Source organism: Engystomops pustulosus, chromosome 7 (assembly GCF_040894005.1).
Source record: "Engystomops pustulosus chromosome 7, aEngPut4.maternal, whole genome shotgun sequence".
In the NCBI taxonomy this organism is placed as follows: Eukaryota; Metazoa; Chordata; class Amphibia; order Anura; family Leptodactylidae; genus Engystomops; species Engystomops pustulosus.
The window spans coordinates 132,941,309-132,959,802 of record NC_092417.1 but is presented as its reverse complement, the minus strand read 5'-3'; the positions used below and the strand labels follow the sequence as shown (position 1 = coordinate 132,959,802).

The following is an 18,494-nucleotide window of genomic DNA, read 5'->3' as shown; positions in this document are numbered from 1 at the left end:
AAAACTCTATCAGGCAAACCTAAAATCACATTCAGGCGGGCACCCACTTTGAAAAGGATCCTGGCACCTACCAAACCACGGGGTCCCAAGGACAAGGATCTGAAAGAAACCAGCAATTCCCTATTCTCGGACCTTAAGGGAGCATTAAGGTGCAACAACACCAGATGCCTGACCTGTGAAATCATGGTCCATCGCACTAAATCTTTCACTTCCGTCACGACCGGGGAACATTTCAAAATACCATCCTTCTTGAACTGTGCCTCAGATTTCGTGGTCTACTTATTACAATGTCCCTGTAATTTACAATATGTAGGCAGGACAACACAAACCCTCCGTGAAAGGATGAATACTCATCTCAACAAGATAAAAACAGGATTCCAACTGCACATCCCACCATGGACGAGATCTGAACTGCCTAACTTTGATACCTATTGAACAGATCCCCTAAAAGCATCCAGACAGGACTAATCAGTTTATTAAACGTGTAAACTTCTGGATCTTTAAGTTAAACACTCTTTGCCCCTATGGCTTGAATGAAAACTTGGAAAGAGTCTAGTTTGACTATCCATCTCATCCCACCTTTCAGTAATAATTAAATACCCACTAAGATATGCAGATTGGCATACCCAGCTTCCATACATCAGGGTACTCCCTTAGTCTCATTTCCTTAGGCAACTATATTTTCTCCCTTCCTGCATATTGTCCTGATTAATAGAATATGTGTACCTTTATATGGAGCTGAAGAAGGGTGCAGTCTGCCCCGAAACGCGTAGTCCAACTTTTGCTGTTATTCTGTACTGCCCCATTGAAATAAACCAAGTGTCTGATTGAGAAGCGCATCTTGTTCTTCCTACTTTATTTCTCTCCCTCAATTGCATCCAAGTAGCCGGTTTGGAACACATAGCAGAACGCAGGAGACGCCGCAGGCTCATTACTTCAGTCTTGTATGTTACCTAGCCATATATTGCTATATTGCCATTTACTTCGCTTTTTGATGCGCTGTGTAAAACTTTTTTCTTGCTATTCCTTTGTAAGATGGACGGGGGTGCAGGCCTCAACAAAAACCTGTAGTAGCAAACATCAATATCTAGGATCAGATCTGAAACCAATATCATGTTTAGAACTAGTGTTGGACTCAGACATCTGGCACTGTTCCAATTCTCTTGTACTCAGTTTAGCTCCAAGTTGATATAGCTCCTATGACCGAAAAACTGTACATATGGGCTCGGCCTGTAATAGCCCGTAGCAGCCATTAGGTGTCTTCCTAACTAAAAAAAACATTTCTATATTTATTACTATAGCCTTATTTTTTTCTATATCTTTATTGATTTTCCATTTTATATAAACAATACAAAACAGTTCCCCATTTAGCAGAACACCCCCACAGTCCACCCTTCTAGCCCATGGTAGCACTCCAAACCCCTAAAAATCCTAGGATGGGATAATAAAACCATATTAGCCATTCCCCAGCCCCGCTGATCCATTTTCAATCAATATAATCCCCCAATCTAATCCTTCCTCTTAGTAATGCTTGCGATGGCAATCCAGGCGGGTCCAGCCATGAATTCCATAGTATGTCAAATTTGTCAGGATTCTTCCTCTTTTGGAACACTGCATATTTATTTAGCAGCAGTCCATTTACTTTAGTGAGGAACTCTGACTCCGTATGCGACACGCGATAGTTTTCCGCGCTACCAATAAGAGACAGGTGACAGCTATTTTACCCTTCTTAGTCATTTGCACCTCATCCACGCATCCCAACACCCAGAGCAGTATATTTCTAAGCAGCAGAGTAGAAAAAAAACAAACATTATCCGTACGTAACCCTTGGACTGCCTGTATATTTTTATTTTGCTGGCATTAACGCATTGATGCTCGCCCTGATTAGTAAGGACTTTGCAGCAGGAGACCGGCTGTAACACGAAGCCAGGATCCTGCTGCATCTGTACTGAATGGAGAAAGCTTCAGACGGCCTTAGCAACATAACTGGTTGGTGGTGGTGTTGAATAGAACCGTAAAAAATACCCAAAATATTTTTGCTATTTTCCAACATGTCTATGAGCAAACAACACATTACAAGACAGTTTAACAGATTTTATTACAAATAAAAGAATGTGATTGAGAAAGGATAAAGGGGGGAAAAAAAAACATGAACAGTTCTCAGAACTTGAATTCCTTGTATTTTTTGCCTCCTGAACGTGAGTCTTGTGGCTGTCCCTTTCTTTTCTTTTGCTGCATTAAGAAGAAAAAAAACATTTAATCAGTGTGACCTGATACAAATCAATGAAAATTCTATGTAAAAAAAAAAAAAAAAATTTGCAAATTCCCTCTTCAAAAAAAAGTAAACAACTTTTGTCCTTGGCTGTAAGACAGCTGACTGCAGAAGGAGCCTCTCACTCCATTGACCTATCTGCAATCGGATACCAAGAAGACCAAAAACTAACCATCAAGAAATGGTCAATAGAAAAAGGATTTTAAAACCTTCTTATTTAGCTTCTGTGCTGTGCTCTTGCTCCAGATATGCAAGTAAAATGGGACACAGATCTTTGTTTTTCTATAAATTCAGAATTAAATGAATAGATCTTGAACCCACAAAGGGGCAGGTGAGAACACTAGTAGGATACTAGGTTCACACTGCATGTCATTTTTGATAACAAAATCCATGCTGTACATTATACAGTATACAATGTTTTGTAGAACCTTGTGTAGAAGTAGAATCCATGTGTTGGATATACTAAGAGGCTAAGTGCACTGGCCGCGGAAGGGAGTGGAATTTTAAGAATGGTACATGATAAATTCAACCCAATGTTTCATATAATAGACTAATACCTTCTGTTTAGCTGCATGTTCAGCCACCATGTCACTGAAGTCCTCTTTTTGTACTTGTTCTTGTGCTTCCCGCACTCTCTCTTCATACTTCTGTGTCATAGCTGATGGGTCTAACTCAAGTTCTTCAGGTGCAAGAGCCACCTCCACACCTTGAGGCTCTGTTGGTCCACCCCTCCGAGATAAAGCCTATAAAAAACAAAAACAAACAGTGGTTGTCTGAGGTAACGAGACTTGCAATCAAAAGGCTTCACCAGGAGTCAAAATTGTTGGCCTATCTGCGGGATTAGCCATTAATATCCAGTTCACATGGGCAACACCCAAGCCCTTGCACCTATGGACAAGAAAACTTTAACGTCGGTGAAAATATGGTAAAAAAAAACCTGGGTATAACCCTTTAGTCAAGTTTCCATTCCAGTTCTTCCAATACAACCGGAGAGCCCCATTTCACCAAAAAATGAGAACTAGTCAACAAGGGCTGTTATAAAGCCATGAAAGGGAATGTGCACTTCAGGCAAATAAATATTTTGCAAACTGATGAAAAGTTGTATATTTTCTATATCAATTCCTCACGGTTATCTCCATCTCCGCTGGCTGCAATGCTATAGAAACCTTCACAATTTACTTCCAGTGGATAAATATCTCTCCAACGACATGTAATGTCACACAGGAGCGCGGGTCGAGTCATGGCACAGTAATCGGAGCTGTGTGTTTTAATGACAATCTCAACCAAGACGATGCCATGCAAGCGCCATTTGCTATTGAAGTGTCATGCTCGACCAGAACTAGTTTACTTACTGATGAAATATCATAAATGTGTGTGGATCCCATTATAGCTCCACCAACAGTGGCGGTCCTCTTCTCTGGAAGAACAGTGAAGAGCAACGGTGTCTCAGTACTGGGGGAACAAAAAAAATAGGCAGAGACCAGAGTCATCAAACATGCAGAGAATAATTTTATGTATTCATTTACATTAAAATGTATGGAATTTGGCCAATTTAAAAAAAAAATAAAATAAACAGAAGATTCTCCTACCCATCCATTGCCTCTTCATTCTTCTTTTTTCTCAACTCAATAAGTTCTGGAGTCTCCATGCCTGCTGGGACTGAAGAAAATCCTCCAGGCGTAATAAGTCCACTGCAAAATAACAAGACACATTAAGACACAGGCAGATGCCCAATTAGTTTAGATTAATAAGGTACAAGGAAAAAAAAAAAACAAAGACAGTATTTGTGCATAAAACATAATTACAGTGGATTAGCCTCATTGAACGATTAAACCGATACAAGAATCTACAATGGCAGCACAGCGAATGAGCCTCTATAGGCCGAGACTAAACCCTATACTGCAGAACAGCATATGAATGGAGGAGTGTAACACAACTAGAACTGACAGCTCCCTCCTAAATCAACTTATGCTGTTTGCAGAACCACTCAGTGCTGTTACAATGAGTATAACACGTTTCCCCTCACCCTCCACTTTGTCTGTGTAATCTAGCCGCAGCACAGAGAGAGAGCAGGGGGGGGGGGGGGGGGGGGAGTCATGTGCTACAGCACTGAGGGGCTCTGGTAATATCCCCAGAGCCCTTCAGGTTCATTAGCATAATATTACACATTCATTTCAGGAAGGAAGGAGACGATGGATAACAAATAAAAAAGAGTTAACACAGCGTGCCTGGGTCTATTAAGTGTGCCTTGTTTATCGTCCTCGATTTTGATGGTAGATTTTCTTCAAGCAAATAGAGGGTTATCAGATTTAGGGGGTTTGTTACAGATAATAGTAAACTTTTAAATATACTTTGAGAACTGTTCCCTTATCATTTTCTGCTCTTTTTCTTCCTGATTATAGCACTTTGTATAAATAATGTTTCCCTTCTGTAAAAATTAAATTAATGTTTGTAAAAATGTATGTTATCCAATGATTTACCTATCAGCAGGTGTGATAAATCCAGTCTCATCTGGTTTCTCCTCATCGCTTTCTTCTTCTTCCTCCTCTGAGGAGGACTCATCATCAGAGAGCTCTAGCTCACCCCACGGGGTTCTGTCTATATCTTCTTCTTCATTCTTACTCTAATAAAAAAAATACCATCAATATTTATTTTGCATATGAACCACAAATGGAATGGGGGGTGGGGGGGCTTACAGTAAGTGGTACATACCTGGAAATCAGTAGCATTTGTACCAAATACATCTCCATAAAGGGGTTTTCCCATTTCATCAACAGGTGGCTTCCCCCATCCACCAGCATGATAACCAAAAGAGCAGCCCTGTTAAAAATAAATAAATATGTAATAAAAATTATACACGGTTAATGTCTGCATACTGAAATCCAAAATGTTAAAAACACCAGTAATGAGCACGGTGGTATCATCTTACATCAGGGATGGGAGAATTCAGTCCTGGGATTTTAAGATTAGGATATGAAGGAGGTGGTCCATATCTCTGCATTGCAATAAGCCAAGGTGGAGGCACTTTATGGGAGTTCTGCAAAATAAAAAATAGATGTACACATTGTTACAGCATTGCAGTGTAGAAGGGATATGTATGCAACGTGTGCTTTTACTTACTGGTCCCACCGGCATTCCTAGAGTTATTCTCAGCTCATCTGAAAGGTCACCTGGCTTCTTCTCCTTTAAACGGGTCTCAAATTCTTTTCCCTGCATTTTGAAGAAAATAAAATACATGAACTTCATCATGAAAAACATGAGGACTGCTTGTAACGTCAATAGGAAGACCTAAACTGTTAAACCCATATGTCAATAGTAGTGTATGAGCAGAAACATCACTTCTGGTCAATATAGAACAGGAGTGGAGACTAGCTCATGTGAGGTCTGCCATAGCCTGCACACAAAATACAGAACTGCTACAGCTGATCAGGAGGGATAGCAGGTATGGATTTATAAAACACAACAGAATATGATCATTAATTTACAAGTCTGAAATGTAAAATTTAAATTTTTGTCCTATGCCAGTAATGACATCTGTTAAAAAAAAATGACATTATGATCATGGAAACCCATGTACCAACCAATAAAACTTCACTTTCATTATTGTAAGTTTAAAGATTGAAACTTACCTGGAACAAAATAATTACACCACTGTACCACTAGAGATCACTTATTAGCTTGTTTATCCAGAATGCATATGCATGTATGGATGTATTTTGTGCTGCAATGGTAGCCTGAGCGTACACTTAGGGGGAAAGGCTAATGTGACATTGCAATCCAATTGTGGCATTTATAAAATAAAATTTTAAAAACAAAAAAATAGCGGCACTCCCACTTGCCCTTGATGCGGTTTAAAAAGGTATGTTGCTGTAATGTATGGAAGTGTCCTTCCTTGGCATGAAAAGTCAGAAGAAAATGGATGGCACTCACCAATCTTCCAAAAACAGGAATGATTTGCAAAATCAAGAGTACATACCCACAACATATACCCCATCCTTGTTATATGTACTCTTAATTTTTCAAATGAAGAATTCCTGTGTGTGGAAAATTGGCAAGTGCCATACATTTTCTTATTATTTTTCATGCCTTTTATAAAATAAATATAATCAGCCAGTTTAATTTACAGTATGTCTAGCCTGGTTTGTTCCTACTGCAGTCTATTATTAGGGTTACTGAGGTCTTCATTGCCATAATTCCAGTATTACAATTGAGGTTTATATTGGGACCAATATATACGTTGGGGATCTGTGAACATAACAGCCCACATTATACATCTGAAATGAGTGTCCCAATTGTGTTTTTATTTCTATTCATTTTGTTAGAAGCCTACATTTTATAAAATTGCAATAATAAAAAAAGTTTAAGTTTTGTTAAAGGATTGAATAGAAAGTGTCACTAAAACAAGCTATTTATATTTACAATACATGTACCAGGCTGACTATTTCTGTGATAAAAACTGCAGAGAATACCATGCCTCTAAATGTCACGGATACTACAGTCCTCCATTTATCACTTACCTCATAGTACAAGTCTCCATGAATAGTCAGTTTCGGTTTGCTTTGCCATTTGAAGAAAGCATCATGAAGTTTCTGGTAGTCTATGTCAATTTTCCCCATTTTGGGGCGGACTTTCTCTCTCATTTTTGATTTCATAGTCTTTTGCTCTTCCTGTGATAAGCAAAGTAATTAACATTCATGGGGGGATTATTTAAACAAAAAACTGTATGCTTTACTCATTTACACTTCCTTGAAACCGTAAGCAATGCAATTATAGTTATATAGCTAGGAGCAAAAATATGGTCATAGGAGCAAAAAAGATTAAAGAAAATGTCTAAAATGGCTTAGAAGAACCATGGGGATCCAAGATCCTGTTGGCAAAGCCTTGCCAGACCTGCAAGACGAGCATTTGGTCAATCAAAACGTCAAATTTAGCAGGGTATTTCACATTCTTAGAAGCCAACTGCAGTCACCGTGTCGTCTCCTAACCCCCCCCCCCCAACTTTCACATATGATCCAGTTGGAGTGTTTGAATACCTACAGGTGGAGGCTAGAACTTATAGAGACACATTTTCTGATAATTATGAGCAGACTAGAAGAACACATATTCCTCTGAGAAACACTAAAAGTGTTAAGGTGACTAAACTTATCTTCTGTCAATCCCATTACTTTTAAGTCCACCACTGCAAACCAGAGGCAGGCAGGTCAAATGATATTCCTATAGTCTTAGGTTTGCTTGAGGTTTACTACATTCTATGCAAGATAAGCTGGATGAAAGATACAGAGCGGAATCAAATCATAAATATCCTGATTGGTATTGAAGTCTCTCTCATAGGATGAGGTAGGTATGTAGGTAGAAATGAGACCTCTAGCGTAGGATATTCTAATTATTTGGACATGTAGGCAATTAATGGGATTATGAATTCCAGTGCACATTGTCTGCTGACCTTCTCCTGGAGGGCTTCTCTCATTTCTTGGATGCCTGTTCTCTTGATAAATTCAGGAAGCTGGAAGGGCGGTTTCTCAATTCCTCTCTTGCCTTGCAGGTACTTGCGTTTGAAGCACCAGTGACGGGGAACGGGAACAGAATTTCTGGTCCCTTTCAGGTGAACAAGCAGTTTGGGGTCTTGAGCAGTAACATCATGCATCTCCACTACATCTGGACGAGAAACCAGCTAAAAAGGGGCAAGATGAAGAATGAATAAAGTATTATTAAGAAACTTGGGGAAATTAGAGTCAGTCAACAGTTCCATTACCATTTGCTCTGCAGATACATCCAATTTCTACTGCAGTTTGTTACCTGTTTTAGTTCTGCTACAGTGAACCTGTTCATTCGCCTTAATTTCTTCTTGGAGAGCTTTGGCGCATCCAGCTTTTTCATCTGTAATAACAATTTTTTTTAAACTTATAACAATAAACTTAGTAGAATCTGGTACAGTCAACTGGGTACATTAGCGTGTAAAACTGTTGTACATTAGTACACAAATCTGGTGTAATACAATAAAAGAAACATGCAAAAAACAAAATATCTGTGTGATTTCATTTTTCTGTCATGATAGTCAGAGTGCAATGCAATGAAGGAGTAGTAGGGCCATCTCCCAAGATACACACTGGTTAGATAAATGTTACCATTACATAATTAAAAAAACAAAACAATAAGAAATAAAACCCTTATTCATTTGAAGTGTGTGTAGTGATAAAAAGATATTTGGTGGCAGCCCAATGGTGACTTGACATCTGAAGTCAGAAAAGTAATGATGCATTTGAATAGGTTCAATCTGTTCTCCTGAGAAAGAAGTGAACATAAGTATCTAGTAGCCAAGAAACAGATGGCTGAATCTCATCTAGCCCATATGCATGGTCGCCACAACATGTTCCACCAAGGGCCTTGAATATAAATAGAGAGCAAGTCCCTACATACTCCGCTCTCAAATCAATATAATATACACAAAGGTACACAGATTCAAGCACATGCATTTCAGCTTTGTGGTTCATATAAAAAATTGTTTGCAGGAAGCAGGAATTGTGCTTCAAGCTATACGCTAACCTCCGAATCACTGTCGCTGTCACTGTCCATCTGTTCTTCCTCGAATCGCTTCCTAGGGGCAGCTGGTTCAACTTTCTCAACTTTTTCTGGTTCTTTCTCCTTTTCTTTCTTAACATCATCTGTCAACTGTTAAAAGAATATCAGAAAGCATGAAGTGAAGAAACTGAGCATTTTAAGTTACAAGTGACTACAAGCTAAGGAACACCACAACCAGAAAGTCAGGAGCGCCAAAACAGAAAACTGAGCAATCACCTTAAATGCTTGAAAGATCCTTTTGAAGAAAATGAAGTTGGGGTCATAAATGTCTGGTTCCTCAGTTACATATTCAATTTCCACTTTGCCTCCAGCGGTATCGGCCTCTGCTGCCTCATTGACATCATCTACCACAACAGTGGCTGCCCCAGTTACTCTCCTACGCACTCGTTTCTTGCGGTTCCTTCTCCTACGACTTTTCTTCTGTAAATGAGAGTTTCATGCATTATATAGTGAGTGCAATGATTTACTGATCACCTTTATAAATGAAGATTCTAAGTAATCTGTAACGGGCTACCATATTCCATAACACTTTACAATTCAATAAACCTCAATGTGCACAGTTAGACATTACAAACAAATGGAAAAAATGATGGATGAGTACAGCACTTTATTGGTATGTACAGCAGTGCAGGATAGGGTTGCACAATGCAACTTTTTGGTTCTAAAACAGTCAATAATTGTTACTACCAGGATTTCCTGTGGTTCTATTCTGAGCACGTTTTCACTGCTCCACCAATCAAAGACATCCCACTTGTGGGGGACACAAGTGTTTTCTGTGGCTCGAGGTAAATGTAGTTATAGGTGCTCCTACCTTCAGTGCCTTTTTTATGCCCCCCTGAACTCTGTGGCACATGGCACATGACTTAACCGCAATCCTGTGTGGCTTGCTGTGCTTCTGTACTAGTAGAGTCTGGGACCTGGCCTGAATAGGTTAAACTGATGCTGCAGTGTTTTATGCAACGGTCTGTGAAGGGACTATGGCAGCAATAGCTCCTTCACAGTCATACAGCAAAACCTCTTAACTTGCCATGCCCCATTGCCTTGTAGTAACATAACAACACTGTATATACAGAGTAGCATAAAGTGGGGTAACCATCTATATGTTAGTAATAAATCACACATCCAAAATTATACTATAAAAATGAAAAGAAAGCGAATGTGTATGGATATCAAATAAACTTTATGGAGAAAAAAAAAATGTTTTAAAAACAATTAAAAACCCAAACCGGGTATTCATCAAAAGTCTCCCCAAGCCCAGAGCAAATAAGTGGCAAATAATAATGGCAAATAATAATATAGCAATAATAGTGGCAAATAATAGTTGTTCTGGGCTTGGGGAGACTTGATGCATACCCGGTTCGGGTTTTTAATTGTTTTTTTTTTTAAATTTCTCAATAAAGTTTGTTATTTGATATCCATACACATTTGCTTTCTTTTCATTTTTATAACACTGTATATATTTACAAAAGTATTTTATCAGTATCAAGTATTGCAATACTACTCCAGATATCGTATCAAACTCAAAATTCTCTTATCGGTGCAACCCGACTTTACTAAAAGTATAGCAAGTTAAATCAGAAATAAAAACAGTCATTTTAATGGAATTGTGCCATTAGGTAATCTAATTCTTTTTTCAATATATGGGGGAAGATTTATCAGCGCTTGTACGCCCAGATCATGGACACGTGAATAGGGTGTTTAGCTGATAGAACAGCAGAATATTCACCCCATGTTTCAATCGAGCCTTAGCCGATTATTCCTTCATCTACTCTTTACATACCTCCTTCTTTGGTCCAGTCGTCTCCTCCTCTGTCTCAGATGCAGTATAAATCTGACGGGGATCATCATAATCTTCCTCTTCTAAAACATAAAGGAAACATTTATTAAAACAAGCATGATGCCGGATTTAGAAAAATAATAATAGATGGTGTAATTATCAGGACTTGCATTTCATCTACATCCTAAATGCCCAACACCTCCAGTTATGACAATGACCAGTTATTTGCACTACATTTTTTAATAGTCTCCAATCTTAATCCTTTCTAGAACACCTTTTAGTTTTCACATTTTTGTTCTAATGTCACTGATCGGTCCAAAACACAAACTTCCTTTAGTATTTGTACTGCCATATACAGACATCTATTTCACACTTCGGTGTATGGAGTTTTGTGCAGGGTAAGCTGAGAGCTTTATTGATACCATTTAAGAATTAGGAGATCAACCAATCGGTTGATATCACAAGGGAAAGTGGTGTTCAACTTTTGCTTTCCCTTGTATGGGCTGTTTAAATGAATGGATAAGAATGCAACAAATGAAACTGGATACACCCGAGTAAGGCTACGTTTCACATGAATGTAACAGAACGTGTACTTGCCCGGGCGAGCACACATTGGCGAGTGCTGCTCACCCCTCCCCTCCACATAGAAAACTGCCGCACAGCCATACACAAGGCAAAAGATAGAGCATGCTCTATCTTTTCCCTGTGTACAGTGCGGTATGGTGCCATACCGCTGCCAGATGGCTATAGCCATCTATCAGGACATATATTTGCAAAAATCTACGGCCAGATATATGCCCCCACAACGGGGCCTAACCCACTCTTTTCAGAGGGTTTACCATATTACCTGTGGTCACTGGCATGATCATCTCTTCTTGTCTTATTTCTTTAAGCTGAAGAATTTTCTCAAGGACTTGTGGAATCTTAGGACCAGCGGACGAATCCTCAAACTACAATAATTCAATTTACAGACATACAAATTTAGTTTATTACCAGGAGGATATAGGAATGGTAAAAGTGGTTTACAATAGAGGATAAAGCCAAAATATAGAAGGTCTTACCTCTTTGGATTCATCAGACAGATTAGCACGTGGACGAGTAATGGAGGGCATAAGCGGCGGAATAGTCGTAGCAATGGGAAGGTTACCTATAGATAAAGAGAAATCTAACTACATAGTACATGAGGAAAATATACACAAATCTAGGACAAGTGTCACTGACATTACCTCTAGGAAGGAGGAGGGAGCGAGTGGTTTCCGGGTCAAGGAGCGTTGCCTTAAAAATAGAACGATCACCAACAAATGAGGTTATCATGAAAGAAAAGAGCACTATAGAATAAATTGTGATATTAAAAACAAACCTTAGGAAGTCCATCATTTTGCTGAGAAACTGGTGGCTTGTTTTCTTGGTCAGGCATCATTCGAGAATTAAGCCCAAGCGGAAATCCAATGCCCATGGTTGGAGGTGGTGGAGGCGGTGCTGGCAAACTGGATAGTGGCATTCCGGCCATCTGTCAAACAGAGGAACAATAGGGAGCAATTAGACTTGGATGCGATGACAAAAACAACCAAATTTGGTTCTTAACAATGGCAAACATTGAGCAGAAAAAATAATAAAATGTTTAAACTGGATGCCACTATTTGTCTGTGTACATGAACATTGGCGCTTGGATGTAACAAGGAGGCAGCCATGCCTGTATGTTTACTTCAATGGGTTTAAGGAATCCTTGAAAATCCCCTGGAGAACTGTCTACTTTATTGTTTGGGTGGGTACAATAATGAGGATAACAAATTTGTATAAGTTTTCATACATTTACAAAAATTAAAGCCTCCTTTACAAAATATTATTTGGCGCTTCTTCTGGCACTAATAACTTTTTCGACTTTGAGCGCTATTTTCCATTACAGGGTTAAACACATTGAAAAAATGTTATTATATTTTGATAGATCGGCATTTTAGGACACGGCGTTCGCTAATGTGTTTCTGATTTTTACAGTTTATATTAATATGACTTCTAGGGAAAGGGGCGATTTGAATTTTTAGGTTTTTTAATTATAATTTTTTTGCTTTTTTTTTAATTTTTACTTTTACTATTTTTCAGACCCCCTAGGGTACTTTAACCGTAGGTTGTCTGATCGATGCTACCATATACTGCCATACTGCAGTATGGCAGTATATGGGGATTTTCCTCCTCATTTATTACAATGTGCAAGTCGCACATTGTAATGGATGGGTAAAAAATAGAGACAGCTTCGGGTCTTCGTAAGACCTGAGGCTGTCATAGCAATTGATCTCCGCCCCCCAGTGACATCACGAGGAGAGACAATCCTCACCAAGATGGAGGCACCAATGCGCCGCCATCTTTTTGAAGCCGCTGACAAAGCGGGTGTTACCGGTAAGTGTTTGCTGTAATATGCAGCAAAGACTTAATGACTATGGAGAGGGCTGAGCCCGTGAAGACTCTCCATGCACCCGACGCGTGCCATACTATTACTGTGCTCGCCGGGAAGGGGTTAAACAATATCCATCCTGGTCGAGTGGTGACAGGCAAGTAATACAGTTATATAGGGGCGATTTGAATTTTTAGGTTTTTTAATTATAATTTTTTTGCTTTTTTTTTAATTTTTACTTTTACTATTTTTCAGACCCCCTAGGGTACTTTAACCGTAGGTTGTCTGATCGATGCTACCATATACTGCCATACTGCAGTATGGCAGTATATGGGGATTTTCCTCCTCATTTATTACAATGTGCAAGTCGCACATTGTAATGGATGGGTAAAAAATAGAGACAGCTTCGGGTCTTCGTAAGACCTGAGGCTGTCATAGCAATTGATCTCCGCCCCCCAGTGACATCACGAGGAGAGACAATCCTCACCAAGATGGAGGCACCAATGCGCCGCCATCTTTTTGAAGCCGCTGACAAAGCGGGTGTTACCGGTAAGTGTTTGCTGTAATATGCAGCAAAGACTTAATGACTATGGAGAGGGCTGAGCCCGTGAAGACTCTCCATGCACCCGACGCGTGCCATACTATTACTGTGCTCGCCGGGAAGGGGTTAAACAATATCCATCCTGGTCGAGTGGTGACAGGCAAGTAATACAGTTATAGTAGCAACTAGGGTTAGGCAACGAGCTATTAAGCCATCTTTCCACTGCAAATTGAGGAATCCCTCCTGTCAGCAATGTGCAGAGGAGTACAGGAGGGTTATTCGTCATTACCATTATTTTGTATCAAGTTATAAAAATCATGGTATACTCATTCAAAAGGGGTGAGAGACTCTCTGAGACTTGGGACATTAAAAGAAACCTACCACCACGAATCTACCTAAGCGATCACTGCTCCGAAGCCGAAGCTGCACAGACGCGGGCCTGCTGTTCTACGCATGCGCAGACGGCAGGTTCGTCGGACAAGGGCGCGCAGCTTCGAGGAGCTGTGCGCCAAAGATTGTGAGTAGGAGGAGAAGAGAGGCTACCGGGGCGTGGAGTAGCCGCGCCGTGTAACCTCAGATGCGGCTACTCCACGCCCCAGTACCCGCATAAGAAAATTTGCATATAAATCTAATAAAAGTTATCGAAACAGTGCAGGGACGTGAGGATTAGCCTTTATTGATCCACCTTCCACCCGATCTACCTTTATAGGTAGATTCGTGGTGGTAGGTTCCCTTTAAAAAGGGTATTTGGGGAAGAGCACCAGGGCCCCCACAATCTCAGAAACGTATCCAGCCGCAGTGTTTGTAAACTATATTTTCGTATGGTAGAGTCAAATTAACCGATTTCTTACACAGAGACAGTAGGAAAGCTCTCCATCCAGCGTATAGCAATGGCCTAGAACAGAGCTTCCTTCAGAAAAATACTTTCATAATAGGAAAAGTCTTCCTCCCGGGCAATTCCCAACAGGCATAGGGCCGGCGAGGTAGTGACCGGTTTATTCAGGACATTAGACAGCAGAGAAACTACTTCTCTCCAGAATCCGGCTAGTTATTCACAAGCCCATATAAGGTGGATGAAATCAGCTCGGTCTACCTGACATCTGTGGCATTTAGAGTTATATGGCATCGATGGATGTTAAACAACTGAATCAACTTATTATTGGCTGCCGGTGATACTGAGGTGTAAGCCTCCTGAGCCACCCCCCAGTCTCAATCAGGTAGTGAGGGAATGAGAGCCTCCAATGTGCCTATCTTTAATTCACATTTGTCTTACCTGGCAGAACTGGAGTTGTGAGATGCTAGCTCTTGAAACCTGTGGGAGTCCCACAAAGAGCAAAACATCCCTGTGCATAATCCAAAATGTTAATGTTGGAAAATCCCATTTTCTAGGCAGCAATGCTGGTTACTTCCTGGGGTCCCTTATTCAGCAAAATTTAGCATAATGAGCAAAACCATGTAGCACACTGCTTTTTTCTGGTATCATCCAAGTATGTACAACTAAAAACACTGATTATTCAGACTGGTAACATACAGGGGCTCCAATAACAAAAAAACTGCTTAAAAGACAGAACTGAAAACCATTGCAGGAGATTACAATTGGCATTATAATTCTTACCTGGGCCAGTCTGGAGTTTGTGGCAGACATGTCCCCATCATCATGAGCCTAAAACGATAAAATAAATGTAACAAAAATGAAACCAAATAAATTATCAATAACAGGATGTGCTTTATTTGCTCCATGATTCCATAATTATGCAGAAACTGCTATCAGTTTGTTGGAAGTAGTCTGACACACTCCAGTTCATGCTTCCTCTTTTGGACCTGTGTGGTGGCATTTTCCAAAAATTGTACTTTGAATTGAGATGTCAACTTGTTGTATAAAGTCAAAGACGCAGAATTTAGCAATGAAGTCTCCTAGCCTCAGATCGTTCCTTCCACTGTAACTAATGCCCTTGCAGACACGTACATCAGTAACCGATTCTCTTAAAGTTTGGCGAATAATATCAACCACAGCATGGGGCGTTCTAAGGCAAGGAGAGCCCAATAAGTTTGATTTTTAAAAAAAAAAAAAAATTACTGTAATTTTAGACCCCCTTCGGCACATGAACCCTAGGGGTCTGGTGGATCCTGCCATATATTTCAATGCTACTGTAATAGCCCTGAAATAGCTCAGGTATGCTAAATGAATACATACAATGTGCATCATGTAATGGAACAATTCATTGTAAGGTATCATTTATGAAGCTTTCAAATATGTATATTACCTGTGCTGCTGTATGCTCAGTGGCATCATCTCTGTTACCTGAAATAAGACATGAACGTTACTATAGACAGAACACATCAACATCCTCAATACAGACTCACTGTGACAAAACACCAGCTTTTACTAACTGAAGTGTTGTCTTTTTCTCCTATTACACAGGGTAAATGTTATTCACTACAGGATCTCTCTACAGGGATGTTATACCATGTTTAACTGTTATGATTGGACATAACAGTTATGTTATGTCCAGTTATGTCATTCGCTGTCTGAGAGTGACCCGTAGCTGAGCGTTGAGTCCCAGGGCTCTGAGCCCCACCAGATCAGATTCTACAACCTATCCTGTAGATTGGACTACAGGATAGGTTGTAGAATCTGATCTGGTGGGGCTCAGAGCCCTGGGACTCAACGCTCAGCTACGGGTCACTCTCAGGCAGCGAATGAAGAAGCAGGACCAGTGCTGGACTCAACCCTCCATCAATTAGGTGTATAGAACAGCCCCCCCCCCCACCCCAATTATAAGAACATTCAATCCTAGAGATAATAGTTAAAGGGGTTGTCCAACATTGTAAAAAAAAAAAATCTCAAGGTAGCGGGGAGAGGGGTTTGGAAACCCCACTACACTCATAGAATGAAAGGGCTGCATTTTGGAAACAGTTTTAACTTTGCCTCGGTAAAATACATAGGCAGACGCTTGATTGCACAACTACCCATCAACTTGGTTTTCCATTATAGCACAAGTGACTGATCAAAGAATAGAACATCTGCTCCATGGACTCTATGGAGACACGGCAGGATTCAGCTAGTTTTCATCTTTAGGTGATCATTTTGCAATAGTGTACTTTCTAATAACATCGCAAGTATAATATTATGATTATTATTATCAATATGCGGCTTCCATTTTTTTTGCTCCCCATCCTCAAAAATCCATAACTTAAAATTTTCTGTGTACAGAGCTGTGTGAGGGCCTATTTTCTACGCAACAAATTGTCCTGTCCTAAAGACAGGTCTGGGAGTTTGACCTGGGGGTTCAAGGCAACTGACAATTGCGCCCCACCAATGTCTGGCTCGGTAGCATGTCTCCTTATAGAGGACACACGGGTGACGAGTACGCACCTCCCTAGCCGAACATATGCCATCCCGGGTCCTGACCTATGTGCAACATAGGTTTATTTTAAAGCTGCCCAATTCTGATTTGTAACTTCTTAACACAACAGATAAATAACCGCTGGAAAGTCCATAATGGCACATTACAAGCAATGGCTGTGCATGTACTGTAAGTAAACGAGTGGACCCGACGTTTCTATCCAGACTCTGCTCATGCGACATGGACATTTTGATATCTGAACAGCCAATACGCTAAATTGATGCCCCTAACTACAAGCCGCATCCAAGTTTCCCAAATTAGATTTTGTTAGACTAAGCACAAGGCACTGCCAGGGATTTCCATTTTGATCTTTCTTAAACCCAATGCACATGAACCTGCTCAGTCTGAGGAACACAGTGCAGAAGATGGGAGTCCTTGCATCATAGTGAAATATCATGCACATTCCTGCCTTATCCTGATGCTAATCTGAAACCTACACATGGATTTCCATGTGATTGGTTTCCTGAGTTCTAAAATAATGAATTGTCATTTGCACTTCACTCGGTATATTGAAGGAATTCCAATACAGATTCATCAAATACTTATATAAGTAATTTGGAACGATCAGTTACATTACACTGAGTGATGGAAGCTGATGCAGGGGCTATAAGGGATCATTACCACTTCGGATATGTTTACATTGCAGGTTTTGGAGGCCAACCACTACTAAAATCCTGTCTCCAATTCATTTTGAAGGAAGGCAAAAACCACAGCAGTGGATGCACATATCCAGACATTAGGGGTGTTTTGCATTAGATAACCAACTCAAAATTCACCTCAACTCTGCGGTGTGAACAAGGGCTGATGAGTAAGACACTGAGGAGCTGGAAGAAATTGTGCCTTCACCAGAATAGAGCAGCACATAGGGGCTAGTAGGTCTCACTGCTGGCCCCTCCACGAATTTACATCTGCCAGGGGCGGGAGAGGGGAAAGGTGCCCTGGTCTGTAACACAAGTCAGCTAAGTGACCGGCGGCCTCCTGCTGAATGGATGGATAGATGTGTCCGGCAGCCGCCATGCTCTCTCCTATCATCCGCGCGTTTCCTCCCTGCAGCCCCAAACCAGCGATCACGTGCAAAGAGCTAAAATGTCCATTCTACGGCGGAAAACCGTATGAAACCCCTCGATCCCTCTATTTTACTCACCGTCTGTGATTTCCGCCATGTTTCGGCTTTACCTGTGTCGTTTCTGTGAGCAGAGTCGCGAAATCTACGTCATCGAAAGCGACCAGCGGAAGAGGCGGCGCCTCCGTGTGTGGTGGAGTGCGTGGCGGCCATGTTTATTGAGGGCAACACTAGTTAATATCACCATTATCGGTACGTTATCTGGTGACCTCACTAGTTCCGCAGGACATATTGAATGGAATATCCATCAGATCCATTCCGTGTCTCCCGTTTTTGGATGCACAGTCTCTGTCTTTTAAGGGAGACAACACCACCCGCGTGGGCCACGTATATAACAGTAGTTACAGGAAAATCCATAATTATTACATCTGGCGACCACAGATTGTCTGTAGCATTTGCACACAGA

General features: G+C 40.5%; 2 protein-coding genes across 3 annotated transcripts in view; one reads left to right on the top strand and one right to left on the bottom strand.

Moving 5' to 3' along the window:
• Positions 1-2,073: 2,073 nt before the first annotated feature.
• Positions 2,074-18,234, bottom strand: SF3B2 (splicing factor 3b subunit 2). The gene is made up of 21 exons (XM_072117855.1): positions 18,110-18,234; positions 15,823-15,860; positions 15,174-15,221; positions 11,989-12,138; positions 11,855-11,903; positions 11,690-11,775; positions 11,476-11,578; positions 10,632-10,711; positions 9,068-9,271; positions 8,816-8,941; positions 8,069-8,149; positions 7,716-7,943; positions 6,790-6,939; positions 5,393-5,482; positions 5,202-5,309; positions 4,985-5,092; positions 4,753-4,895; positions 3,862-3,963; positions 3,625-3,724; positions 2,830-3,015; positions 2,074-2,232 (listed from the first exon to the last, which is right to left on the bottom strand). The coding sequence occupies exons 1-21, from the start codon at positions 18,126-18,128 to the stop codon at positions 2,161-2,163; spliced, it is 2,271 nt and encodes a 756-aa protein (XP_071973956.1). The 5' UTR covers positions 18,129-18,234; the 3' UTR covers positions 2,074-2,160.
• Positions 18,202-18,494, top strand: part of CNIH2 (cornichon family AMPA receptor auxiliary protein 2) — an 83,359-nt gene continuing 83,066 nt past the window's right edge. The window contains exon 1 of one of the 2 annotated variants that reach the window (XM_072117862.1): positions 18,202-18,280. The gene's annotated coding sequence lies outside the window, so the exon portion shown is untranslated. The remainder of the gene's footprint in view (positions 18,281-18,494) is intronic. The other variant, XM_072117858.1, reaches the window with a different exon arrangement.